At 50.3% G+C, this 25568-nt stretch overlaps 2 protein-coding genes across 7 annotated transcripts in view; one reads left to right on the forward strand and one right to left on the reverse strand.

The window, feature by feature from the left end:
• Positions 1-19136, reverse strand: part of WNT7A (Wnt family member 7A) — a 36157-nt gene extending 17021 nt beyond the window's left edge. Inside the window, exons 1-3 of the mRNA XM_002193303.7 lie at positions 19004-19136; positions 17892-18118; positions 6319-6590 (exon numbers count right to left, since the gene is read on the reverse strand). Of these exons, the coding sequence (XP_002193339.1) occupies positions 6319-6590; positions 17892-18118; positions 19004-19074 (570 nt within the window). The 5' untranslated portion in view covers positions 19075-19136. The remainder of the gene's footprint in view (positions 1-6318; positions 6591-17891; positions 18119-19003) is intronic.
• On the forward strand, positions 19114-25061 carry LOC115497003 (uncharacterized). Of its 6 annotated transcripts, XM_072934691.1 has the most exons (5): positions 19114-20184; positions 20294-20676; positions 21569-21724; positions 21866-21922; positions 22988-25061. In XM_072934691.1, exons 1-4 carry the CDS (start codon positions 19114-19116, stop codon positions 21897-21899), a joined length of 1644 nt encoding a protein of 547 aa, XP_072790792.1. In that variant the 3' UTR covers positions 21900-21922; positions 22988-25061. The 6 variants fall into 6 exon arrangements, 4 of the variants coding, with proteins under 4 accessions (XP_072790792.1, XP_072790790.1, XP_072790791.1 ...); XM_072934689.1 differs by having other exon boundaries at positions 21569-21922; XM_072934690.1 differs by having other exon boundaries at positions 21866-25061.
• The last annotated feature ends 507 nt before the right edge of the window (positions 25062-25568 follow it).

A 25568-nucleotide genomic window follows, 5' to 3' on the forward strand; every position in this document is an offset into this window, starting at 1 on the left:
AGGGATGTGTATTTCTTTTCACACCTAGGAGGGTGCCCCGCAGAGCATTGGGATGGAGCTGGATGGGATTTTGGAAGCACTCAGCTGTGCCCTGTGGTCCCACCAGCCTCAATGGCAGCTTTCCCATTCAGTGAGCTGGATTTACTCCAAACTCAGGGCTTGGCATTTCTGGGAATCCTGCTGCCCCAGCCAACATGGGGTGGCAGAGCCTTGGACAGACAGGACAGACTTGGTGGCATTTAAGGCTCCTTTTCTAATTGCACTGAAGTACAGCTGGGGTGCCAGGCCCTGGGGCCGGAGTGCTCGGAGGGAAGGCAGGGACTGAGCCCTGGGTGTACCTTGGATAAACAGAACTGGGTCCAGGGCATTGGGTGGACACTCTCCTTTGCCTCCACAGCCACATCAGAGATTTGCTAGAAGATACATCTAGAGATTCTGTCTCGTCACAGTGAGGCACAAGCCTTGCGTGCAAACCTTCTCCTCAGCATTCTCTGTCTGCCTGATTTTAGTCTAGGCAGAATATTGTACCAGGAAAGCTCCTAGGACACCCTACACAGGCATATCTGCTGCACCCAGCACCAGATTTCCTAGCTTTATGTGACATTATAGCAGTGGAGCCAATTTTTTAGCTATTAATACTGCTTCTCTGTGAGTGGAAGTGTCGTGGTTGTCCTGGCTGAGGATAGTTGGCAGGATGTTTTGGGCATGGTTGTCTCCAGCACAGCAGTGCCATGGCCAGGCTGTAGGTCAAGATCTGCCAACCTCCCCTGTCACAGCTCTGACAGTGACAGTGGGATCTGGCAGAATTGTCACTGTCACTATCAACAAGGGGAACCTTTCAGATGAGTGTTTGAGGGGCATCTCTAACATTAAGAATAGGAGTTTCTGAAAAGGAAAATGAGGAACATTTCTGTGCCCATGCCAGAAAAACCAAACCAAACCAAACTAAAAACCAAACCAAAACAAAAAATCCCACCACAAACAAAAACACATTGGAAACTGTGAAGTGCAATTGCAAAGGCACTGCTAAATCCTGGCCTCCAGGAAACATGGAGCTGCTGGTACTCCAATATCCCTTCATTGCTGGTGCCAGGAGTGTCAGGGCAGCCTCTCTCTCCCAGTCCTGCTTGGCTTGAAGCTGCTCTCTGAGACTCTCTGGAGTCTTCAGCAATTGTGAGCAGCTCCAGACACTGGAGCTTTATTCTGGTGTGTGCCATCAGAGCCGTTCCTGCTATGGGCTGGGAGCAGCGGGCACGGTGTGGCTCTCCCAGCCAGCTGGGCTGTGTGCAGGCACTGCTCAGGGCTGGCTTACAGCAGCCACATCCCTCTGGAAGGAATCTCCCGGCTCCCCTGTGTCTCTGTGTCTCCCTGGCACAGAGCTGTGCCCAGCTAGCACTGTGCCTGCCAGGCAGACCAGCATCCCTGGGCATCTTCTGGGAGCAGAGCTCCTATCAGGAGCAGCTGGAATGCTGGGATCCCTCTGCAAGACTGGTCTTCCCCAGGCAGGGCCACTCCAGTGGGACTGCAAGCCCACAAGCTGCATGTTTTCATGTGCTTTAAGATTTATCTCTGGCAGAACTATTAAATCTCCAGAATTTCAGGCCTATATTCAGAAAAATACAAATGTTATTTTGTTTTATCCTCTTTTATCAGCCCTGTCTCTTTCCTAACGTGATGCTCACAGCTTTTTAAGTCGCTCATCTGCAGGAAGTTGTGTTCTGTGCTGCTGCTGGTAGTGAGCACAGAACACAACTGAAAGGGTAGTTAAAGAAAAGGGTATTTGGAGAGAGGTAGAAATAGCTGTCCCCTAGAGTTAATTGCAGTGGTATTGCACACCACACAAGAAGAGGAACATGTTCAGGAAATCTCATGGCAGCAATGTCCTCCTGAGGTAAGAGAAGCAGCAAGTAAAGAGTCCCACAAGTGTGGCTTTCCAGGACAGCTTGGGAGAAGCCCTGAGCTCGCTGCTTTCCAAATGCCACCGTGTCACTGCAGCATTGCTGCAGTGTTTTACAGGATAAAACATTAAACACGCCAGTCTATTGTGATCCCTGCACAATCCATTTCAGGAACACCTCCTGGTGCTCCCAGCTTTGCTTGCTGTTGGCAGCAGCTCTGTCAGGCATGTCCTCAACATCCCCCAGGAGCCTCAGAGCGGAAGGGGAAATCTGAAATGCTCCTGATGCAGAGGATGGAGAGACATTGCAAAGTTAGTGTACCTACACATGCCTCCAAAGAGAAATGCTGAATAAAAATCCACCTTGATGTGCTCTTGAAGGCAAAAGCCTTCTAATGCAGTCTGTGCCCATGATTTATAACAATGACTCATAATATTGCATTATACTTAATATGATGTAACGCTGATGCAAGATGCCATTTGTGGAATTTCAATGTCACAGGGAAAAAAAAAAAAAGGAGAGAGCAGTCTAGTCATGTAACTTGCCATGCTGTCAGAATGAAATGCTTACAGCCAGAATGTGTAGAGCCATTCAGTATCTACCTTGCTATTTTTTAGCAGGATAACCTGGAAAATAACATTTCTGTTTCCTGGAGTATAAATATCTATCAGACATACATTATTGTGTTACTTACAGTAATTTAATCAACTTCATATTTGAGAAGACAAATTTGCTAACAGACAATTCAGTCTTGCAATTATACCCCCTCACATGGAAGTTTGCAGGGCAAATAAGGATTATGCCTTTAAATTAATTGAAGCTTTATCTCCCTTTTCTGACCCAGCTGTTATGAATTCTCCTCCTGTTCTCACTGTATGGCTTGCTCCTTCCTGCAGTGAATCAGCACTTCAGGAAACACTAATTCAAAGAGGAAAGACACCCTAAACTCTGCTTCTGAAGGTCAGAAACTGCTGCTCTCCAGTAGGTTTGACAAATGAGGTGAGGCTCGGGGGCTGCTTGGGCCAGTTTGGTGGGGTGTTGGTTACCCTTGCTCAGAACTCTGCCCCTGTCCCAGCAGCCCAAGGAACTCGTGCTACACAAGTGAGTCCTGCTGGATTGTCCCCCAGACAGACAGAGAAACTGAGTCAGAGCCCTGCAGCATGAGGGAAGCTGGCCCTGGCTTCAGGACCCACAGCAGCCCTGGCTGTGTTTGTCCTGGGGAGCAGCTGGGACTGGCTTGTGTCCCCCACTCTGCTCCCAGGGCTGCTCCTCGCTGCATCCTGGGCGTGCCCCGGGGGTTTCCAGGCACTGCACGACCTGAGCTGTTCAGCAAAGGAACAGGGATGTTCTCCACCTATTACCTGTGAAATCCTCCACATCTGACACCCTCAGTTGTCTCATTTCCAGCAAGAGCTGACAGACTGTGGAATTACAGAGTATCCTGAGCTGGAAGGGACACTCAGGGATGACCCAGTCCAAGCCCTGGCCCTGCACAGACACCCCAACAATCCCATCCCAAGCATCCCTGAGATCATTGTCCCAAGGCTCCTGCAGCTCTGGCAGCCCTGGGGCTGTGCCCATTCCCTGAATAACTCTAGCCCTGCTCTGACAGAGCTCTGTGTTCAGGATGTTCAGAGACTGCTGCTGGCATCCCAGGGAGCACAGAGATATTGCCTGGGTAAAACAGGAGTGTGAGAGGCTCGAAAGCCTTGAACTGAGGTGTCCACAAATCCTGGATCAGGCTTTTCCTGGTGGTTCTCTGTCGGTTCATACCCTGCAGTCCCTTCTGTGCCCAGTGCTCCCAGTAAGCCCAGCAGACTATTCTCACCTGCCAAGATGGAATGGATGATTTTATCAGTGGTTCTCAAGAAGACAACTCGATATTGATGGATCTGTGCTTTTCTAGAGCGTATCCTGAACCACCTGCACCAGGTGTCACCTTGAAGAAGGACCTTGTCACAGGTGAGCACCAGGTGAGTGGGCACAGCACAGTTTCACATTGCAAGACCAAAGAAGTAGAGAGGCCTGACTTTTAAACAGCATAGCAGTGCCTACAGGTGGTGGTAAGAAATCAATAAGAATTGATTTATTTTTGGAAGCCTGGTAGGTGCCAGTCTGTCTCCTAAGTGCATAAATATCATCAAAACCTAGCCATGGGCGAGTGAAACAAGATAAGAATTTGTAGCCCAGAGGAAAGCCACCATGAATAGATTGTGTGGAGGCTGATAAGATCCATACTGCTCCAAAATGGAGTTCCACCTCACAACAAGGCTGTCTTTGTTGTGGAAGAGTCAGGTTATGAGAGTCATGGCATGCCAAATACCTGTAATGGCCTTCCCTGCCAATTGTCTTTAAATACTATGATCTTTCACACAGGAGTAAAGCCTGAAAGAAATCTCTCTAGCAAAAAAATCATTTATTCATTCTCTACAGGACAGTGGAGCAACAAGCCTCTTCTCAGTCCTGTTACTCTTTCTCTCCCCTGCAGATTTAAGCAGAGATTTGTTTGAACAAAGATGGGTAATTTTACTCTGTGAGGGATGCAGGAAGAAGCGCAGAGTTATCTCTAGATCAGAGCAGTTCCTGAGCCTGCTGGAGAAATGGCAGATGGCCAGAGATAGCACAAACCACTGCTCTCCCAGATTACAATGTGGAGAGCTGAACCTTCCAGGCACAAGTTTCCGGGACAGCAAATTGTGCACAGAAAGGTGAGAAACACAAGGAGCCTGCTGGGGAGGCTGGGGAGGCTCCTGGAGCTGGCCTTCCCACAGCCACCTCCAGCACCAATGGCCCTCCTCTGCCACAGGTCCATACCTGGGGGATAACCAAGGTAAAAATGCAACTTTTCTATTTGTCTGCATCTTTGAGCTTTGCACTGGGGAAACATTTCTGGCCAGTAGGCAGTTCCAGTCATGTTTTCAGTCTGGTGTAGGCTGCTGTGTCATTTCCTGGGAATCTTTTACTGCCAGCACCCATCAAATACAAGCAGACCTTTAAAGGAAGTAGCTTTGTCACAAAGGTGAAACTCCTCTGCTATTTTTTATTTCACTGGGTCTGTGCTTGTAGCAGCACAGAGCAGCCTGTGGGTGTTGGTGTTTTACCAGGCTTTTCAGGATGTACCTTCATGCTACCAGAAGCTGAGTAATAAAGATCTCAGAACCACTCGTTTTGCAAATATTAATGCTCAATCCTTGAGTTAGTCTCAGAATTCAGGGTTCATTTTGCCGGTGTCGAAGTACAAGTTTTTGCACCACAGGGCCAGACACAGGCATTTGGGATACTACACAGAGTAAGACCCACAATCTTACCTATAAAACTCCTACAGTAGCAGCAAATTAAAGAAGGGTTAGGCTTTCGTTTGGGGTGGAAATGGCTTTTCTTCAATACAATCTGCCTGGCTCCAGCATAACTGGAGATGTCTCAGGGCCTACAGGTAATTACCACAACAAAAATAGCATCCACAAATTAGCTGCTGCTCCCAACTTCCTTCTCCCATTTGCCTCTAAGTCACACTCACATGATGCTGGAATCAGGACTATTGCCTAGGAGGAGGTAAAAGGAGAGCTGAGGAAGCAGGGATTGACATCCCTGGGAGATGGGATCAGCAGAACTCCTGCAGGGAGAGCCCTGCTGGGCTGTGCTTGGCATCTGGGGAGCACACAGACACCCCTGGCTGTTCCAGCTGCTGGAATTGGAGCCACAGCCCCATTGGGACTGCCTGGGAATGCCTGGCCCACAGGGACCTGGGGAGCACAGCTCAGCTCAGGCTGGGTCCTGTGCCTACCCTAGCTGCCACTGGAGATCAGAAACACGGCCATGGCAGCAAACCCAGGGTGTTCAGTGCCAGGGATCCCCAGGAAACCTGTGTGTGGGAGCTGCTGGAGTCCTGCCTTCCCCAGTGCTGCCTCTGCAGCAGCTGCTCTCAGTCCCAAAGGATGGGGTGGGTGGTGGGAATGCTGCTGTGCTGAACCCAAATCCGTGTCACAGTGTGACACAGAGGGACAAGGACTCAGCCCGGGGTCTTGCTGCTGAAGCTTTTCCCTCCTTGCAGGGGCAGCTCTCACACAAAGAGCAACGTTTGGACAGCAGGGTTGAAAATGATCCCTTTTCAGCTGAGTGAGATGTTCATGTCTGAACCTGACAAGACTCCTGCTCACCCACACAGCAGCAGGCAGCTTTTACCAGAAGTACCGTTTGACTTCCCAGATAAAATGTTTGATTTTTTTTCCCCTTCCTTATAGCTGCAAAGAGTAACATTTAGACAAATGCTTGACGAGCAGATGGTCCAACAACCTGCAGAGGTGCCTACTTTTCTACCATGAGTGACGGCAGCACGGCAGTGCCGTGGTTCCCCTGCTGTGCAGGGCCCCGAGCCCCATCCCCGCTTGGGGACAGCCACGGGGACAGCAGGGCCACTCACCTTGCGCCCGGCCTCGTTGTTGTGCAGGTTCATGAGCGTCCTGGCGTTCTGCTTGATCTCCCGGGCGTCCACGAAGACCCTGGCGAAGCCGATGCCATAGCGGATGTCGGCGGAGCAGCCGCCCCATTTCCAGCCCTCCTCCTTGTGGTACTGGCCCTGCTTCTCCTTGTCGCAGCCGCAGTCGCTGAGGTTGCCCTGCGTGCAGGCCGCCGTGATGGCGTGGGCCACGCCGGCCGCGATGATGGCGTAGGTGAAGGCGGCCTCCCTGCTCCCTGCAAGGAGAACAGCCCTCAGCGGCGGCACGGCAGAGGGGAACGCAACACCCGCGGGCAAACAGCACTCCTGGAAAGGTAAATCTGCTCCCTGAGCGGGGCTCTGCTCCCCTGCGACTGACCTGCTGGCTGCTCATCTCTACAGCAATGGCTCTCCATGAGGCAGGCTGAGATCAAGTGTTGTTCCGGCTGACACCTTTAGATTTTAGCTTTTCTGGGTTTCAAACCCTCTACTGATTAATGCATAACTCTAAACTCCATATAGAGTGTTAGTTAACTGTCTCCGTGTTCTGGTCAGACACAAAATCCCTCTAGGCCTGAAACGCAAGGACATCCTACAGCCTCAGGCTCCAAAAAGTGAATTGGGGGGAGGAAACTGGGGGTAAATAACTTCATTACCTGCAGTTGTAATTGGAGAATTAACCCCTGATATGTAAATGTGTTGGAACTCAAAATGTCCCTCAGATATTTCTGGAGGTTCCAGGCCCTGGTCGGAGGCATTTTAGACCCTGGCAGGCAGCTGGAAACAGCTGTGATTTTGGGTTTGAACCATGGAATGAGTTACCAACTTTGAAGGTGGAACAAGCAGTCACAAAAGTTTAGATATTATAGTAGAAGTAGTTACAAAATAGAGGGAAGAATTTTTTAGTATTGTACAGGGGGGGTTAGTACCTGTACAGCGGGGTTTTTACTTTGTACATGGGGGTCAGAGGTTTTAAGATGGAGGAATGTGGGCTGGTCCTGTTCCTCCTCTTTCTTCTTCCTTACCTCCATGTTCTTGGTGATCTTGGCACTCACAGATTGGTTTAGAGTAGAAAGGCACCATTTAATATAGGTAATGGGCATTGGGGAAAAACTGTACCCATGTAACACGTAATTTACCATATAAAAGACAGCAGCAGCCCTGGGCAGAGGGGGGAGAAGAAGCAGTCGGGAGTCAGAGAGGATGTCAGGGTGTGTGTGTGCCTCTGCCTGAGCTGTGAGCAAACCACAGCAGCCCCAGAAGAAAATCTTTAAGATAACTTGCAATATACTGCCTTGAGACTGGACAACAGAGACTGCTGAGCCTTTCTTTGGAAGCAAAGGTTGGAGGAGAGACTTTTCCACCACACGGAACCCCTGAACCAGGCCGGGGTTCCGACATAAATGGACCAAACATAATTGTGTGAAAAACTTATGACCATCATCCATCCTGGGTACAGTCGCTGGGAGGCTTTGACTGGCCAAGGTGTGTCTATTGAAGGCTTTTAATAAATACTCACTTTATTCTCTTAACCTTGCCTAGCCTCTGTTCTAGGGAGCTGCTCCAAGGTATCAAGGCAGCTTCATCTCTGTATTTCCAGATGCTATTAGAACTAGGCAAACTAAAAAGAAAAGGGTGGGGTGGCAAATGTTGGAGCTGAAAACCAAAGAAATAAAGGAAAACAAAATAGGTGGGCTTAGGGGTTAAAATGTTAAAGCACCCATATTCAACCTTTTAAAAATTCAGCTTGGAAATAGGATTTTATTTAAAAATTTAATTCTATACTAAATGGTATTTTTACAGGATGACTGCTTCTGTTTGACTCATGTTCTGAAAACATTTTAACTCAACTGGGACAATTTTTTCACACTGTAGGTGTCAAAAAGTTTTCAACACTGACATCTGTACTGACTCAATAAAATAAGTCTTAGGTTTAATTTCAAAATTTCTCATAAAATGAAGAAAAAATCCTGACCTGTGGTAGGCACCATAACCAGAGCAAGGTGAAGTAACAGCCTTGCCAGAGGACTGTGAGACAGAGATTGGGCCAATATTACTTTTTGCGACAAGGCCATAATGACAGGTTTCTGTTCCCTGGGGGTGGGGTGGGGGGTTCTCATTTAAAATCTAAGATTTAATTTCTCTTTTTGAAGTTTTGTTGCATCCTGGTGTGTGTATTTCCCACATGTGAACCCTGGTGTGTGACACTTTTGGGGCCAGTTCAGCTGAGAGAGGGCCCTTCACAGCCTGAGGAGGTTTGCAGAGGTTGCCCATGTATGTCAAACAGCCCTTAAAAGTTTTTTGATGTCCCAGACCGAGAACTTGTCCTATTCTTATTTCTCCAATAACAAAATGCACCCTTGTTCAATAGGATCAGAATCAGGCCCTTAATTAGGGGAGTGCAGATGGGAAGATCCGCTTCCCTTCTCCAAGTGCTCATCAGCTGAGTCCTGGCAGACCTCAGCTGCTGGCAAGAGTTTGTTACCCATGAAACAAGCCCATTTCTGCTGTTCATTGCATTTCACAAAATAATCATCACTTGGGAAAGAAACCTTACAACACTTCAGCCTTGGCTGCATCCCTTTTGTGTAATATGATCTGGATTTCTCTGCTGGTCTCTTCAATGATAAATGTTCACTTCCTTATATGGAGGAAGTAAAATGGAAACAAGATGACATTGTCACAATCTGTTAATAGTCAACTTCGTGCCCTCTAATAGCAAAGGCAGTATTCCCTAATGCTGCAACGTGCTGCATTTATTAAGGAACTTAATAAATATTAAGGAACACTCAATTATCTGACTTCCTCAAAGGATTCCTTGTTTCTCCTTACTTAAACAAAAAAAAAAATCATAAAATTATTTGTTTTGACCATGAAAATTACAGATGAAGCTTTCTAGAACTCTTGGCTTTTTATAAAAATCTGAATGTTGAAGAGAAAGGTGAGGCTTTAGGTGTATTTGGAGTTGAGCTCCTCCTCCAGTTTACACTCATCAACACTCTCACTGTTTTAAGCACAACACTATGAAAAAGGCACTGATAAACAGTGTACAACAAAAAGTCCCACTTTATCTCTCAGAGGGCAGCAATGCATCACACCAGGTTTCTGCTCCACAAAGCAGCAAATGGGACATTGTCAAAGAAATATTTTTGAGTTGAATTTACATGTGGTCCTTTTTTCCCTTTGATTTTGATCAGATTACTTTTGTTCAGCACAAGTTATTTCCAAGATCTACAACAAAAACCACTGGGAGATCATTTGAATCTGACATACTCAGCATTGTAGAGGCTGAGCAGCTTTTTTGCTTCTTAGAAGGGAGAAAATTGCAATGTAGAAAATACAAAATTAGCTGGTACAAGCAGAGTCAGAAGCCAGTGTCAAGCCTGATTGTAAATTACGCTACATAAATTATTTTATAAGCTTGTCTTATTTGGGAGAAAATCTTAGCAGCTTTTAAAAACTTGAATTTTGAAGACTACAAGGTAAAAAAAGCAAGTGACTAGAAGAATTGACCCAAGTAGGAAGTGCCTTGGCACTTGTGCAGTGGTGATAGAGAGATGCGGGTTTGTCATGTCTGCATCCAACTGTTCCTGGTTTTTTCATAAATGATTGACTTTTTAAGTCTCATTTCCCTAGCCAGGCTCACAGAAATGCCAGCATGGGATGGAAGCTCAGACCAGCCCGAGTGTCTTCTGTGACAGTGCTTGAGGTCCCAGGGGATTGTGCCCAAGCAGGGCAACCTGGGCATGGGGGTGCTCCTGCCACTTTTAAGTAGAAATTCTACTCCCCTACTTTGGATTTCAGCAGAACTGAAATTCCTGGAGGATCTGAGCAGAAAGCGTGGCTTTACCAAGGTATGGCCAAGCAGCTGCTCCTACAGATGTTAGACAAAGGTGGAGAGTCACCTGTCACAGAACCACGGAATCCCAAATGGTTTGGGTTGGAAGAGACCTTAAAGTTCCACTCATGCATCCCTGCCAAAGGCTGGGGCAGTTCCACCTCTCCAGAGTGCTCCAAGCCCCATCCAACCTGCCCTGGACGTGTACAAGAATTATAAGCCCTTCTTTCAGCTCCCAAATCACACATTCTTCTCCTTATCTCAGACAAACCATGGTAAACACTCCAGAGCTCAACTCCAAGCACTGGAACCTCCAGAGAAGGATCTGGCAGCAGTCAGAGCTCGCTCTGGCCATTCACAGGGCCAATGAGCTGGTGGGTTCCAGCCGTGGCTCTGCTCCCTCACCCTCACCTGGGGCTCTCCTCAGCCCTAGCCAGTGCCTCAGTGCTGTGGGAACATGGGGGCTCCTCTCCAGGCGTTGGATAGAAATATCCTTCTGCTTCTCCTGTGTTTTTCTGGACTGCAGTGAGGTGTGCAGCACACTGCAGCTCCATTTGCTCTGATGGCAGAGAGCTTGGCGTTGATGCAAAATTGATGCATCTGCTGATGCAGATCCTCTTCCAAAGCACTGGAGTCCTGTCTGCAGACCCTGCACTGGGCAAGGCACCTTTCCCCAGGCTGTCTGTACCTGTGTCTGTGAGCTCTGCACAGTCACTCACCACACTGGGGTGTCTCAAGGGGAAGCACTGAGAGGGTCACAGGTCGGTGCAGACACAGGCATTAGCAGAGCTTCCCTCCTAACACTGAGCACAATTATACACAACCCGTGCACACCGCGGAGCCTTAATTCTGCAAACACTCACTGCATGCCTCTGATTTTGGATATGAATATTTGCTAGACTGGTTTTGGGCTGATCAACCTATCTACCAGCTGCACACACTGGTCTGCATTCTGGTTTTAATTTAGCTAACTTCATTTGGGTTAAGTTTGAAAACTTTGTAAAAACTTCATTCACACAGATTAGAAATTGGAACTTATTTTTTAAAAGAAGTCCAATACCTTGATGTTGTTTGGGAAACAAAACCTAAGCCTGCAAAATGCAGAGTGGATTTACTTGCAGGAAATCAGGAGGTACTCAGCAGTTTGGGATCTAAGGGTGTTTCTAAACAGCCTGTCCCGCCCTATCAGTCCCCCTCATAAATTGATTAAGCTGTGAAATAAAAGAGAGACAAATTTCTGTTTATCTCACTGGAAAACATGGGTTGTATTTTCTGCTATTTAAAGCCAAAGGGTCAGAGAGGGAGTTACCTGCAGTGACATGAGCTGAAATATGATGGGGAAAATATAAAGATGGAAAACACAGCATACCGTGCCAATTATGTGCCACAGCAAACATTACTCCTCATCTCTCTATAGAGGCCATAACTCACAGCCTGGAAAAATGCAGAGCAGAACTCATCCTCTGCCTGCTCTGGGCTTTGCCTCCTCCTTCTTTGGTAGACTACGAATGGTTCGGCAGGTTTTTTATTTTCATCTTTCTTTAACCGAGAATGAGTGATTAATAAGAATGGTAGCTTAAAAAAAAACACATTGAAGTAGCCTCTTCCTAATTTTTTCTTCCCCTTCTGTAGAAAGTTTGGGGGTTTGGTGCCTTAAAATCTTGTATTCAGTTGGAATTAAAAGGATGGTTCCCTATAAGACAGCACTGTGGCTCCACAAAGATTAGTACAAATAAATAAAATACAGAGGGGCTTTAAGAAGCATTCAAGACTCTGGGGGTTTAGGCCCTGCCCTCTTTCATGAGCTAAAGTTCCTTTCATCGACAAGTGAAACTCTTGCAGAGGAAACACTCTGGTTAAAGTGATTATTTCTGAAAATACCCCCTTTAAATGTACAAAGTTACTACTCAAGGCGTGTGCACTGCAAAAATCAGAGCCATTATTGTGGAGATCAAATAAGACTCGCCTTTTCAGAGGGCTCTGAGCCTCCACAGCCCAGCCCTACTGGGGAGCCCTGCCCCTGCCACAGGAGATCTTCCACCTTCCCAATCAGATGCAATCTCTCTGTTTCTCTGGAACAAGTACTCACAAGACACATCTGAAGGCAGGTATGAAAACCTTGTGATGGGAATTCCAACTGCAGTGACCTTGGGGCAATGTTTTATCTTGTAGTGACAGTCCCTGCTGAGAAAGATTGACTTTTTGGCATAAAGTTTCTTTGGATGATCAAGCCATATTTCAGCCTGGCCTCTGTTTTGCCTGTAAATGACTGCTCTCCTGCAAGACACTGACAGTAAAAACTGGTTTTAAGGGCTGGAAACCTAGCACAGAAATTCAGACTCTGACTTCATCTGACTAGATAGCAAGACTCCTGTTAATTACCTTTTTTTTTTTTTTTCTATGCATCTTGGGGGTTCATAACAGCAGTGGTTGAGAAAACAGAGTATTTCTCTAAATACTGACCAAACCACATAGTGCAGCAGCACTCAGAACCTTGTTTCCCACAGACCTGGGGAGGTAATCTTCCATGAAATACAAAAACAAGAAGGATCTTCCTGCCAGAGCTCCAGGGGCATTTGGACATCGCTCTCAGGGAAGCACAGGGAGGGATTGTTGGGGTCTCTGTGCAGCACCAAGGGTTGGACTTCATTATCCCTGAGGGTCCCTTCCAGCTCAGGAGATTCTGGGATTCTGGGATTCCACCAGTGGTTGTTCACTTGGTCTATTATTCGGGAATTCAAACAATAAGACTTTAAAACCTGACACAAGAAACTACAGCAGCATTTAAAATCAAAATGCTCCCTGAAATGATTGAAGATTAAATGTGTTCTTCAGCACACTTGTATTGGGATGCTTTCACAAGTGCTTGTCTATAACACAGTGACAATATAATGATTTACTCATAACTTTCCTGTTATTTTTTGTGTTAAATGTACCCAGCCAGAGAGGAAAATGTTCTAGATTTTCTTCTGTTTCCCATAGCTGACAGCTCTGAACAGGTTAGTGAAGGGTTCACTTTGTAAGACAGTTGCCATTTGTTTCCACAGGCAGGAGTGGGAATGTCACTCTTCCCTTAAGTTGTTTGAAGCCACAGAAGAAAAGTGGATTTTAGTATCTGGAAAGTGAATCACTGCTGAATTGAATGCAGTGCAGAGCCACCAGTGCAGTGGATAAAGGAAAGCCAGCAGGCTCTCCTGGTTTAGTGTGTGCCTCAGGGCAGCCCGGGGATCCCTGAGCCCGAGGCATGGGGCACAGTGTGCAGAGCTGCTGGGCTGCCCTGCTGTGCTCATCGGCTTTGGGACCAGCCTGTCTGTGGGGATTCTTCTTTTGATTTCAGCTTTCCTTATTCCCAAGAGTAATGTCAGGTGGGTGAAGTATCGATGTGATTATTCTGAAGCATTTTCCAGGGTAGAAGAGAGTGAAGAATTAATGCATTTTAGTAAGGCCAGGATGAAGACCTAGCTGAAATGTTTTGCTGAAATTTTCCTTGCAGACCACTACTCACACCTCAGGACTCCCTCCATCCTCCTCCCCCGCTGGGTCCTTGCAGCCTCTGCAGGGGTCTTGTGCCTCTCTTTTCTCAGATCTGTCCTGAGGAGTCTCCACTTGGCCGTGTCCCTCTGTGGAAGTGCTGTCAAACAGTTTGTACCACTTCACTTTCTTGTTTAACAAGTGCCAGTGCTGCTCACTTGTGGCAAGAGGAGATGTTTTGTTTTTTTTCCCCTATGATGTCAATGTGGTGGTGACCTCCAGATCCCATGAAACGTAGTCATGTCCCAAGGCAGTCCTTTGAGACAACAGCAGAGTCACTGCTGTCCACCTGCTCACAAGGTTGCACCCTGCAGAACGGGCCCCTGAGGCACAGCCTTTGTCACAGCTCTCACTCTTCCTGTGATCCAGCAGAGCCCAAATCTGATTTTCAGACTCTATCAAAGGCATCTCTGGCTGTTCAGATCCTTAGGCTTGAGCCACGTTTCACCTGAAGACAGACAGGCAGGAGGGTTTTGGCCTATCCTGCTTTAAAAACGTTGGTTTTGATTGTGGCCGTCCTCAGGAACAGAACTGCTGACCACCATGGCAAATATATTTGGTTTTAAGTGTGTCCATAATTGCTGTGTTGCATCATCTCCACGGTTATTTTAAAATTTCTCTCAGTGACTCTACATTATTAATAAGATGTCTGTGGAATGGTCTAGAAAAATCATCCCTGTGTTGACCTGGACTCCATTGTTCCCTCTGTGACCAGAGCAGAGCAATCTGATGGCACTTTGTGTCTTCTCTTTGTGCTCCTGGCACTGCCGGCACCAGCTGGCACGAAGTTACATCCACGGGGTGTCAGGAGGGGAGAATTTCTCTTTGGAAGGGCAAAACAGATAAAATGACCCAGGAAATGGAGAGTGAGTGCTGGGCACTGGTTGGAAGCTCACTGCAACGAGCAAGAAACTCAAGCCTGTGAGCACAAATATGCTCTAGGATGAATTCAAACGGTTGCTCACTGTACCTCTACAAAAAAACTCCACAAATAAACTATCACTTCACTGGGTGATGGATTGTATGTGAATTTTAAAAAATACTCACATGCTACAGGTTAGAACAGGGAAATATTTTGATGCTTTCCTCTAGAGAATTCCAAGTGTTTAAATAAGGTTAATATTCCTTTTGTCATTTTAAAGATAGGAAAATAGAAACACGGAAGAGAGTGCCATGATCCCTTAGCTACACAACAGTAGGGCCAGGAGGGGAATCGCTCTGAACAGCAATAAGAGAATTTAAATAATTACAGTACATTTGCATAACATTCATAGAATAGATTACCCAGCAAGGGTAAAAGCAAAGGAAGCTGGAACTGAAGATGTGGCTTGGTGTGCCATCAAAGCTGTGGGCTGGGAAATAGATCACAAGAGTCTCTGGTACCTAAGAGAGCTTATTTGTAAGGACTGGCTGACACAAAGCCCATTTCCACAGGAGTTACTCGGGCACATCCTCCCAGGCTGCTGTAAGGCCCTGCTGGCTGCACCTGCCCCGCAGGGCCACGGCCAGGACACACCACTGTCACCCTGAAGGCATCTCCTCCCAGGACACACCACTGTCACCCTGAAGGCATCTCCTGTCACCCAGCAGCCCAGCCGTGCCCTCCAGAGGCAAGGGAAGCCTCGCAGAGACAGAGGGATGAGCTCACGTGTGGCTCACTGATTTTATTGCCAGTGGCAAGACAAAGGTGCCCTGCACTCCCCAGGCAGTAACTTCAGGGTGCCATTGCCTGAAAGGTACAGTCACTTCTTAAATGCCAGGGAAGGGACTGGTGTGCTTGAGGCTGTTGGAACAGTATTTTGGAACACACCTTGTCAAAAGCTAATTTAAAAAGCAACGAGGGTACATTATCCTCACCAAATGGTAACCTGAGTTACCATTCTGGTGCTCTGTCACCTTGAAACATTTCCTGAAGGGCTTCTTGGCCCTTCATGTCCCACATCTCTCTTTCCTATTCAGGGTAAGGCACTCAGGCCTGATCTCCTTTTTGGGGACACCAAATTTGACTTATGGCTTTATGGCACATAGGTTACACCCTTTTTAATCAAGGCAAAATATTATTTCATTGGATGGCAACCTGGAACACACTCTGGCAGAGATCCTTGGGAAAGAGCAAGAGATGCCTTTTCCCCATAGCCATAGAAAGATGAGCTGTGTCAGATGTTCAGAATTTCTATACCTGCTGATAGGGAAGAAGCAGAAGGACAAGGAGACCACCTGAACAGAACAGTTACATTAAAATATTTTGTGGTGTTTGAGAGCCTGAGTAGTTTTATCCTTGAGACCACAGGAATGTCTATGCACAAGAAAAATTCACCACTGGATTTCAACCCTCTATGATTTTTACCAAAGTTTACTTTAAAATTAACATCTATAACCTGTTTAAATTTGAGGGTTTTGTTATTCTTTAAAATATTTTTATGGAGTTTTGTAATTTGGATGCCATTCAACTCTTGACTGTGTTCTGAAACCAAAGAAGAATTTGCCCTATCCATCTTAGCCTCGTAATGGATAGATAGAACATATTAAGAGTTATCACCTCAAAGACAGATCAAAGTCTACTTCCTTTGATATTGACTTTCTTTAAAAGGACCTAAATATAACCTGCTAGCTAAATAATTCAATTTTCGGAGGGAGGGAAGGAACTGAGAGCATGTTTACACAACAGACCACAACAACTCTGCAATTTTCTAATTTCTGTGAGAAAAAAACTCCTTCTCACATTTTCTGTTTAAGGAAATGTTACTGTTTGACTAGAAGAGACCAAACCTGCCAGCCAGCCAAATGGACTCTCACTGCCAGAAGTGGCAAACACTTGCCTGCATCACTGACAGGAAGGGCTCAGCTCAAGGAACAGAAACAATGAGCTCATCTGAATAAATGCTCCATTTTCAGATGTCTCCCAATGTTGTGCAGGGGGCTTTTCACCTCCTCTACTTGAGCCACTCTGATTATCAAAGGTTTTGAAAGGCAGGGTTTTCAAACCGAGCTGAGCTCTTCTCTTCCTCTTCTTTCCTTCCCTACCTAAGCTCTGGATAACACCTACCAGTGTGCACTGTGTGATAAAACACACGCTCAGTCTTCTCAGGGGCTCCAGAGCAGAGTGGCAAGGCTGTGCCTCTGTGTTTCCTGGGAGTGCCAGGAATGAGGGCCTGGGACAGATCCTGCCAGGGGGCTGCTCAGGGCCTGGAGACATCCCATCCACAGGGCTCCCCCAGCTGCTGGGGACTCCCCTGGCCCCTGTTCTCTGTGCTGCTGCTCTCCTCATCAAACATCCGTGTTTCCTACCATGCTAAGCATTGCTTGGTGGGGCTTCTGGGTTCTAGAAACTTCATTTTACACGGAGAAGAGACAGAAACCTTGGATCCTTCTCGATGTGGAATGCAGTGCTGTGAGTGATAAGCTTTCAGTGGTGGCTCTAAAAAAGACTAGCCTGTATTTGGAAAACACATTCCTTGGTCTTTGCATTTTAAGTGGAATCAAAGAAATGTTGGGTAAATTTCACTGCAGTGTTTTGCAGGATGGGGGCATGAGAGTTTTAACCTCAGCCCCATTTCTTCAGGTATTTGCATTTGTTATTATTAATGCTGTTTTAGTTCAGAATTTGGATATATTTTGTACTGCTGCAATGACTGAAGGCATGGGAAATGGAAGTGGGATCTGTCAGTGGATTGGACCAGTGTTTGTGAATGCCCTGACACCTCAAAGCAAAACATACCCACTCTTCCTCGTGGCACAGAGGTACCGCTGCTGTGGAAGGATTTTGTGTGGTGGGAATTTCTCACAGCGAGACTGATGACTGTGCCTGGGTCCCACCAGGCACAAACATCAAACCGACACCACTGGGGGTGCTTGCACCGCACAAGTGCAGTTCCAGCTCTGCTCAGCATTCTGGCTCTTCCTGCTGCCTTCAACAAGAGCCAGCCCCCTGTTTTCCCACCCCTAAGTACAAGAATGAGGTCCTGTGCACGCAAAGGGGAAGCTTTTTTGAGAGGATCTCTGCGAGCAGGGCTGTGAAATAGCGCGGTGGGAGCTGGCACACAGGGGAGCGAAGCACAGGCACACTCTCAGCGCCCGTCCTGCCCGGCTGGCACGGCCGGGAGCTGTCCCCAGGCCCAGCCCGTGCCCGTGCCACCCCCGGGTGCCCCTGTGCCCTCGGGCGGGCGGCAGCAGAGCCGAGAGCACGTACCCACTTTGAGCTCCTTGCCGAAGACCGTCCGCTCGCCCAGGGCCGAGCAGTTCCAGCGCCCGTTGCGGAACTGGAACTGGCACTCGTTGATGCCCATCTGGGACCCTTCCCCGATGACAATGATCGCGTCGGGCCTGCTCTGGCAGATCGCCCGCTGCCGGGGGGCGAGCCCCGGGATCTTGTTACAGATGATGCTGGCTCCCAGGGCCACCACAGAGGAGAAACCCCTGCAACGACAAGACAGCGGCGGTGGCTGGGGGCAGGCCGGTCCCGGAGGCAGAGCAGCACCCGCTGCCTCCCGTGCTGCGGCTCCGGCGCCAGCAGGTGCCCCGGAGCGCGCCCGCCTTTCCCTGTCCTTGCCCTCTCCCTGCCCCTCTCCCCAAGCCGAGGCAGAAATCGGCAGCGCGTTGGCTCCTGCCGAAACAGGACCAAACTTCCTCCTTCGAGAATTAAAGTGCGTGCAGCGGCATTGTCTGGGAGAGGGCTGGGAGGGTTGTCCCAAACCTTCCGAGCAGTTAGGGGAGAGAGGGAGCGAGGGAAAGAGGGAGAGAAGGAGAGAAGGAGGGAGGGAAGGAAGGGAAGGGGACAACCCACGCTCCCTGCCCCAGGGCCGTGCCGCCTCCTCCCGCACCCAGCGCACCTGGCCGGGGATGCTGCGGGTCCGGAGCGCCGCCGCCCTCCCTGCGCCCCTCCCGGGCGGGCGGCGTTGTCTCCCCGAGCGGCAGCGGCCGAGGGATGTCCCTGCGGGAGCCGCGGGCAGGTACCGGGCAGGGAGCGGCCGGGACACCCCGCACCGGGCAGGGAGCGGTCGGGACACCCCGCACCGGGCAGGGAGCGGCCGGGACACCCCGCACCGGGCTGGGGAAGGGCCGGCAGCCCGGAGACCCTCGCAGCCTCGCACATGGAGGGCTGCTCCGAGGTGCAGGCCCTTTACCTGTCTTTTGAGAAATAATCGTGATCTCCACCATCATCACTTTTTTTTTTTCTTTTTTTTCTTTTTTTTTTTTTTTGAGACTTCTCGAGTTAAATAGTAACAGGTCTGGGCAGGTTGGGCTGAGCGCGAAAGAGAGCGCGATTGTTATAAAGGAAAGAAAAAAAAAAAAGTTACTTACCCGATCTTGATATACACAATCCCCAGGCTCAGGAAGATGTGGAAGATCCAGCGCCTTGTTTTCCTGTTCATATTCCTTGCTTGCCGTGGCTCAGACCAACACGCGAAACGATGCCCGGCGCGCTCGGGGCCGGGGCCGCTCCGTCGCTGGCGGTCACGGCCGGGCCGAGCGGGGCAGCCCCCGGCGCGCCCCGCAGCGCCCGCGGCTCCGCGCCGAGCCCCCGCCGCCGCTCAGCATGGCCCCGCCGGGGCTGCGCTCCGCCTGCGCTGTCCGGGCTGCAGGCTCCTGCGGGAGCCAGCCGCGTCCCCACCTTCGGTGTGAATTTGCTCTCTCTCTTCTTCACACAACCGAACCCCCCCACCCCTTTTTTTTTTTTTTTTTTTTTTTTTTTTTTTTTTTTTTCTGTCTCTTTCTGTCTTTTTCAGCTACTTGGGCGTGTTCTCCAAAGGAGGGAGTTGTCCAGCTGGGGGGGGGGAAGCGAGGCGGGGAGGTGGGCAGGAGGGGAACAGGAGCGGCAGAGGGATCACCTGCCTGCGGGCAGGCTCAGCGCGATCCTCCTCTTGCGGGCACGGCCCGGGGGAACGCGGCGGGGGCTCCGGGGGGTGTCACCGGGGGACGCCCCCGGGGCTGGCCCCGGCCCGCCGGGCGGCATTGGTGGCCCGCACCCCGCGCTGCTCCGCGCCGGCAGCGGGGCCGCAGCTTTGACTCCGCGCTCGCCGCCCGCTCGCCGGGGCCGCCGAGCACCTGGGGCCGGTTTTATGCGTTTGTCCCGACGCTCCTCCCCCCGGTCTGCCTCCCGCGTGTCGCGGGCTGTCCCGCAGCCTCCCGGTCCCCGCGCCGAGGTGAGCCCCGGGCGGCCGCGGCATTCCCGGAGCGCCGCTCCGCCCGCACCGGGGGCTCGGCGGCGGCAGGTGCGGGGGGAGCCGCCGAGGGGGAGCCCCGTGTGCCCGCAGGGACCTCCCCGCCGCTTTTGTGGCCGATCCTTCGGTGACAGGGCAGGGCTCGGTCCCCGTGGCAGTGGGCGCACGGCCGTGTCCGCGGTCCGAGCCCACGCCGGGGGCGGCCCGGGGGCTGCGGCCGCCCGGGAGCTCCGCGGAGCCGCCCGCCTGCCGCGGGCGGGGGCGCCGGGCCGGCCGGGAAGAGGATCCCGGCTCCTCGTTGCGGGAATTTACACGGATATGGTGACTATTTTATTATCCACTTAAAATATTTCAAACAGGGAGGTTACCTAAATGATAACAGGGGTGTGGTGAGGGAATTGTTCTGCTGATAATGTTTTTCTGATGACAGAAACATTATGACGGGATGCCTCAGCGTCCCTCGGAGGAGCCGGGCCAGAGCCCCCCGAGGAGTCGGGCTGGAGCACCTCTCACGGGGCAGCGGCCGGGGCCGCACGGACCCGCTGCTCTCCCGAACCACCCCAGGGGGGTCCGAGCGGGGCGCAGCCGGTCCTGGGGGGTGGGCCAGGTCCGTCCTTGCCGACTTCCCGGGGCAGCGAAGGGGCGTCCCAGTCCAGCTCTCCATCGCTCCGCATTCCCCGGTGCGGCCGATGATTCCCATCACCTTGGCGCCCCGCAGCCTCTCCGTGGAGCCGGGCCGTGCTCCCCACTGCGCCCGGAGCCTGCGGGCGGCCCGGCCCCGGCCCGGCCCGGAGTGCGGAGCGAAATGCGGGGGTGAGGGGGTGCGGGGTGTGGGAGCGCAGGACTGCGGGGGGCGGCGGGCAGGGTGCGGGGAGTGCGGGCTGCGGGGGGTGCGGGGTGCGAGGAGTGCAGGGTGCGGGGAGTGCAGGGGGTAGGGCGCAGGATTTCGGGGGGCTCGGGTTCGGGGTTCGGGGTTTGGGGTTCGGTTCTGTTCGGGGCTCGGGTTCGGGGTTCGGGCTTGGGGGTTCGGTTCTGTTCGGGGTTCGGTTCTGTTCGGGGTTCGGGGTTGGGGGTTCGGTTCTGTTCGGGGCTCGGAGTTCGGGGTTCGGGGTTCGGGGTTCGGGGTTGAGGGTTCGGTTCTGTTCGGGGCTCGGGGTTCGGGGTTCGGGGTTCGGTTCTGTTCGGGGTTCGGGGTTCGGGGTTGAGGGTTCGGTTCTGTTCGGGGCTCGGGTTCGGGGTTCGGGGTTCGGGGTTCGGTTCTGTTCGGGGCTCGGGGGCGGGGGAGCCCCGCGGGCAGCGCCCGCCACAACCTCTTTGTCAGAGCGGCACCTGGTGGGCACAGGCGGAACTGCAGGCGGGGACACACAGCGGGGGGGGGAGAGGGAAAAGGGGAGAGAGGGAAAAGGGGAGAGGGAAAAGGGGAGAGGGAAAAGGGGGAGAGGGAAAAGGGGGAGAGGGAAAAGGGGAGAGGGAAAAGGAGAGAGGGAAAAGGGGAGGGAGGAAAAGGGGGAGAAGGAAAAGCAGGCAGCAGCGGGCAGCCCTCAGCACCTCCAGGGCATTTGGGGCGGTGGGAGCAGCTGCCCCGAGGTTTTGCAGCCTCCAATGTAATAAAGGCTCCCAGCCCCGGAGCACAGCCAGCACCAGGAACAAGGGGATGGCCAGGTGAGAGTAGAGGGCAGTAGGTATTGATGAGAACAAATTCCAGGCTTGGAACAGGTCCTCTTTGGGTGGAGAAAGCCCCTGGAAGAGTGAAGTGCCCTGAGGAGGCAGCAGAAAGGCCGTGCTGCTCAGCTCAGCTGCTGTGGGTGCTGACAGAGCTGTGCTCCAGCCCAGTGCCAGGAGCAGGGGACAACAGGGACAGGTGTGCAACAGGCAGAGGTTTGGGAACCTGGGAGAGCTGCCCTGCCCCACACACGGCAGGCTCCTCCAGCAAATACATCCACAGCTTTTTGTGCTTCATTTCTCCGATTTTTTTTTTCTTTATTTCTAATGTGGAAGCTAGTGATGATCTGTATAATTCAACCTCAGCTGTTTAACACAGCACACTGATATGGGACAGGTAAGGAGGAAAAAACTGTTTTCTTGGGGTTCAGGAAAAGTGGAGAATGGCAAACTTTCCTGAGAAAATAACTCACTGGACTAATCAATTACTTTCCCTTACTCTGTTCATTCCTAAAAAAGTTGTGACCTAGATGCACTTGAAACATACATAAAATAACATTCCTGTGCAGATTACAGGAGGTAGTTTGGCTTGTTTGGCAAAGTTTCTCAGGCTTTTTAATAATTTTTAAAATGCTGTAACCTTAAATCATCCTTTCAACCACAATGTCTTAGTGGCCTGTAGTAACTAATCCTTACCTACCATGACAGGGTCTGCATATCCAGCTTCCTTTTTTACACTGTGTCTTCATATTACTTCTAATAAATAGATTTTAATATCTGCATAATAAAATAAATATGAGGCATTGTGATAACTGATTCTACTTCTCTTTAGAGTAATAAGTTACAGGCAAGTTGGTAAATTAACACAAAACTTAGAATAACAATTAGAGATTAAAGACAGAACAGTAGGAATCAGGAAATTGCCTGTGGCAAGAGAAATTAACTCAAAACCTTGCTCTAAAAGGATTTAAAATAAATCCCAGAGCTCGTGGATGGAGGCTCCTCCCAGTGCCTAAAGGGGGAGGCTGGAGGGGGCATTTCCACAAGGGCTGGGGGTGACAGGGCAGGGGGAAATGTCCTTAAGCTGAAGGAGGCCAGCTTTAGATGGGATTTTGGGAGGAAATTGTTCCCTGGCAGGGTGGGCACAGGTGCCCAGAGCAGCTGTGGCTGCCCCTGGATCCCTGGCAGTGTCCAGGGCCAGGCTGGACAGGGCTTGGAGCATCTGGGACAGTGGAAGGTGTCCCTGCCCATGGCCAGTATTGGAACATGATCATTAAGGTCCCTTCCCAGCCAAACCATCTCATGGTTCCTGGGTGCCTGGCAGTTTCTGATCATGACCAGAGCCGTGGGGCTCTCCTGAGATGCTTCATGCTGTGAGAAACACACCCCAAGCGGAGCAAATAGTTTTATTCCAGATACAATCTCTCTGCTCTCACCTTTTACTACCAATGTCTTTATTTAGCAGCAGCAACGTTCTTCTGAACAAAGCCTGGGCCCAAGCTGCACCCTGGAGCCATCCATCACTTGTTGCCACAATGGTGTTTCTATTGTTAATTGTTTGTCAGGGCAGCTTTTTGGGGTTAGACAGTGCAGTGATTTAGTATGGCAGCTAATCAGCTCTGAAAACATATTCTCAAAATAAATTAGATCCAAAAAAAAAAAAAAAAAAACCAGCTTGAAAAGTCTATTGGTCTGGATGCAATCCTTTGGGACTGCTGAGCTCCCTCACAAAGCCCCAGCTGGTCTGGGAGCTCCAGAGGTTCAGTGCTGCTCTGCTCCCATGGAGCTGGGTGAGGAGATCTGCACAGCACACGCTGCTCTGTGTGCTTCTGGTCAGGGTTATTAATGGCTCATTTTTCATAAGCATAAAGAAATACAAGAAACAGCCCCATCTAAAATGAAAAAGAAAGGTTGCCTGTCTTTTTTTTTTCTTTTTTCCTTTTTTTTTTTTTTTTTTATTTTAAGATGGCCTCTGATAACAGGAATTCACAAGGGAAAATGTGGTTAAAAGCCCATTTTGTAACTAGATCCTAGATGCACATACCATCAATACTCCAACTCTGGCTCCCTTTTATCAGGCTAATCATAGCTGCACTGTTTTGTCAAAACATCTCCTGTAGAAGTCAGACCAGAGCGTCCTTTCAGTAGCAAAAATGTGAGGTTAATATACCAACTCTCCCTGTATTAAGAATCTCCTGCCTCCTAAAAGCGCATGGGAAAAAAGATACTATAAATAAATAAATAACATTCACAAAGCCAGGTAATTTCCTGGGCTCTTCTTGGCCCACTGCTGATAAGTGCCACTGTCAGCAGTGAGCCACGGTGACTGCCCAGCTCCGGCCGTGGGGCTGCAGAAGGAGCAGTCAAATGCTGCAGAGCTGCAGAAGGAGCAATCCAATGCTGCAGAGCTGTTCCCTCAGTGGAGCCCATGAGGGACAGAGCCAGGCAGGGTGAGAGCTGCCTGCCCTGCCTGGCAGGACTGAGCACAGCACCTTCCCTGCCAGGCTGGGCACTGTGGCAGCACAGAGGTGCTGTGTGCCCTGCTGGGATCACCTTCTGACCATCCATGCCGTGACACTGGCACTGTGAGCTCAGGCCAGCGGTCAGAGAGCCCAGGACACCCCTGAGAGGGCAGCTCTGAGCCCAATCCCACCCAGGGGAGCTCAAGGTTGGCCCCCAAGCCAGGCACAGGGACACCCCAATGTGGCATTCACATGCTCTGGGCAGAGAGACACAATCCTGTCTCTCAGGAGAAGCACAGAGAGAAGAAGAGAATACAATCTTTATCTCTGCTCCTTTGTTTTCCCCATGTGGAATGTGGTGTGGGGATTTTTTACGTGCAGGGATTGCTGGGTTGGATTCTGGTGAAGGGTGTTTGGGGTCAGTGACCAATGGGACCCAGCTGTGGCTCGGGCTCTCAGCAGAGAATCACGAGTTTGACTTAGGTAAGTAAAATGTCAGTATGTAGAATAATATAGTATCTCTTTGAATAGTATATTAATATAATATAGTATAGTTTTAATAAAGCTATCCTTCAGCCTTCTGATCTGGAGCCAGACACCATCATTTCTTCCCTGGATCCGGGGCTCACTGCATTTTTCACTCTACCCCACAGTCAGTGCATCCAGGGAGCAGAAAGAGTTTGGGCAAGCACAGGTGCCTGGCACCCAACTACCTGCAGCTTCATCTGACTGGGAACTGACAGGCTCAGAGGGCTTGGGGGTGTGATGGGGACGGGGATGGATGATCAGAAGTCAGTAGAAGATTTGGGATGAGGAAAGAGGCGCTCTGATTGCAGCATTTGAGTTTTCCTGACTGTTCAGTGGTGTGGGAGGTGCAGCTTGTTCGTGGTGCAGTGCTGTTCAGCACCAGGCAGGCTCTCCTCTGGCACAGCCTCCAACATATCTTGTGGCTTTTGCAGCTGGACATGGCCTCAGAAGCTCCTGAAAACATGGTCTGGGGTTTCCCTAGATTTGAGTTTGCTCAGATGTTTTAATCCAAGTACAAATAAAGGAATACTTTACATCCAAACCAAAGTAATGGCTTGTTAAACTGCTCCAAGCCAGAGCTGCTGAGCTCCATCCAGCCTGGCTTCCCAGGTAGGGTCATATGGTTCTGTCTGACAGCTGAGGATGTCTGCATGAAACCATGACCATCAATTCTAAAAAACCAGTGTTAAAAACCACAGGAGAACCTGGAGGTTGTTCCTGTGCTGCTGTGCCAATCCCTCTGTCTGTGCCTGTGCTGCCTCTGCAGCAGCTGTGGCTGCACCCAGTGGTGTCCCCGGCTCCTGTGGCACACTCAGGCTCACCCTGGGCTGCTGCTGGGGCTGGGTCCCAAACTGGGATTGGGATCAGCCCTGCTGCCCTGCAGGCTGTGCCCCCCTCCCCTGGTACCCCCTGGAGTTTGGACCCTGCCTTGGTGCACACACCAGGGAAGGAACTAATCATTAATACATGTGAAGAAAATTCTCTCTCCAACAGAAGGAGCAACTCAACATCAACTCAACATCAGTAGCAGAACTGGAGAAATAAACTTCTTTG

Source organism: Taeniopygia guttata, chromosome 12 (assembly GCF_048771995.1).
Source record: "Taeniopygia guttata chromosome 12, bTaeGut7.mat, whole genome shotgun sequence".
In the NCBI taxonomy this organism is placed as follows: Eukaryota; Metazoa; Chordata; class Aves; order Passeriformes; family Estrildidae; genus Taeniopygia; species Taeniopygia guttata.

Bases quoted from the DNA above. Each gene is read 5' to 3' on its own strand.
- LOC115497003 (XM_072934689.1), top strand. From the start codon at position 19,114: ATGCCCGGCGCGCTCGGGGCCGGGGCCGCTCCGTCGCTGGCGGTCACG. The intron at 20,185-20,293 runs GTGACTATTTTA...TTCTGATGACAG, and splicing joins CGGGAATTTACACGGATATG to AAACATTATGACGGGATGCC. The intron at 20,677-21,568 runs GTGAGGGGGTGC...AACAAATTCCAG, and splicing joins GTGCGGAGCGAAATGCGGGG to GCTTGGAACAGGTCCTCTTT.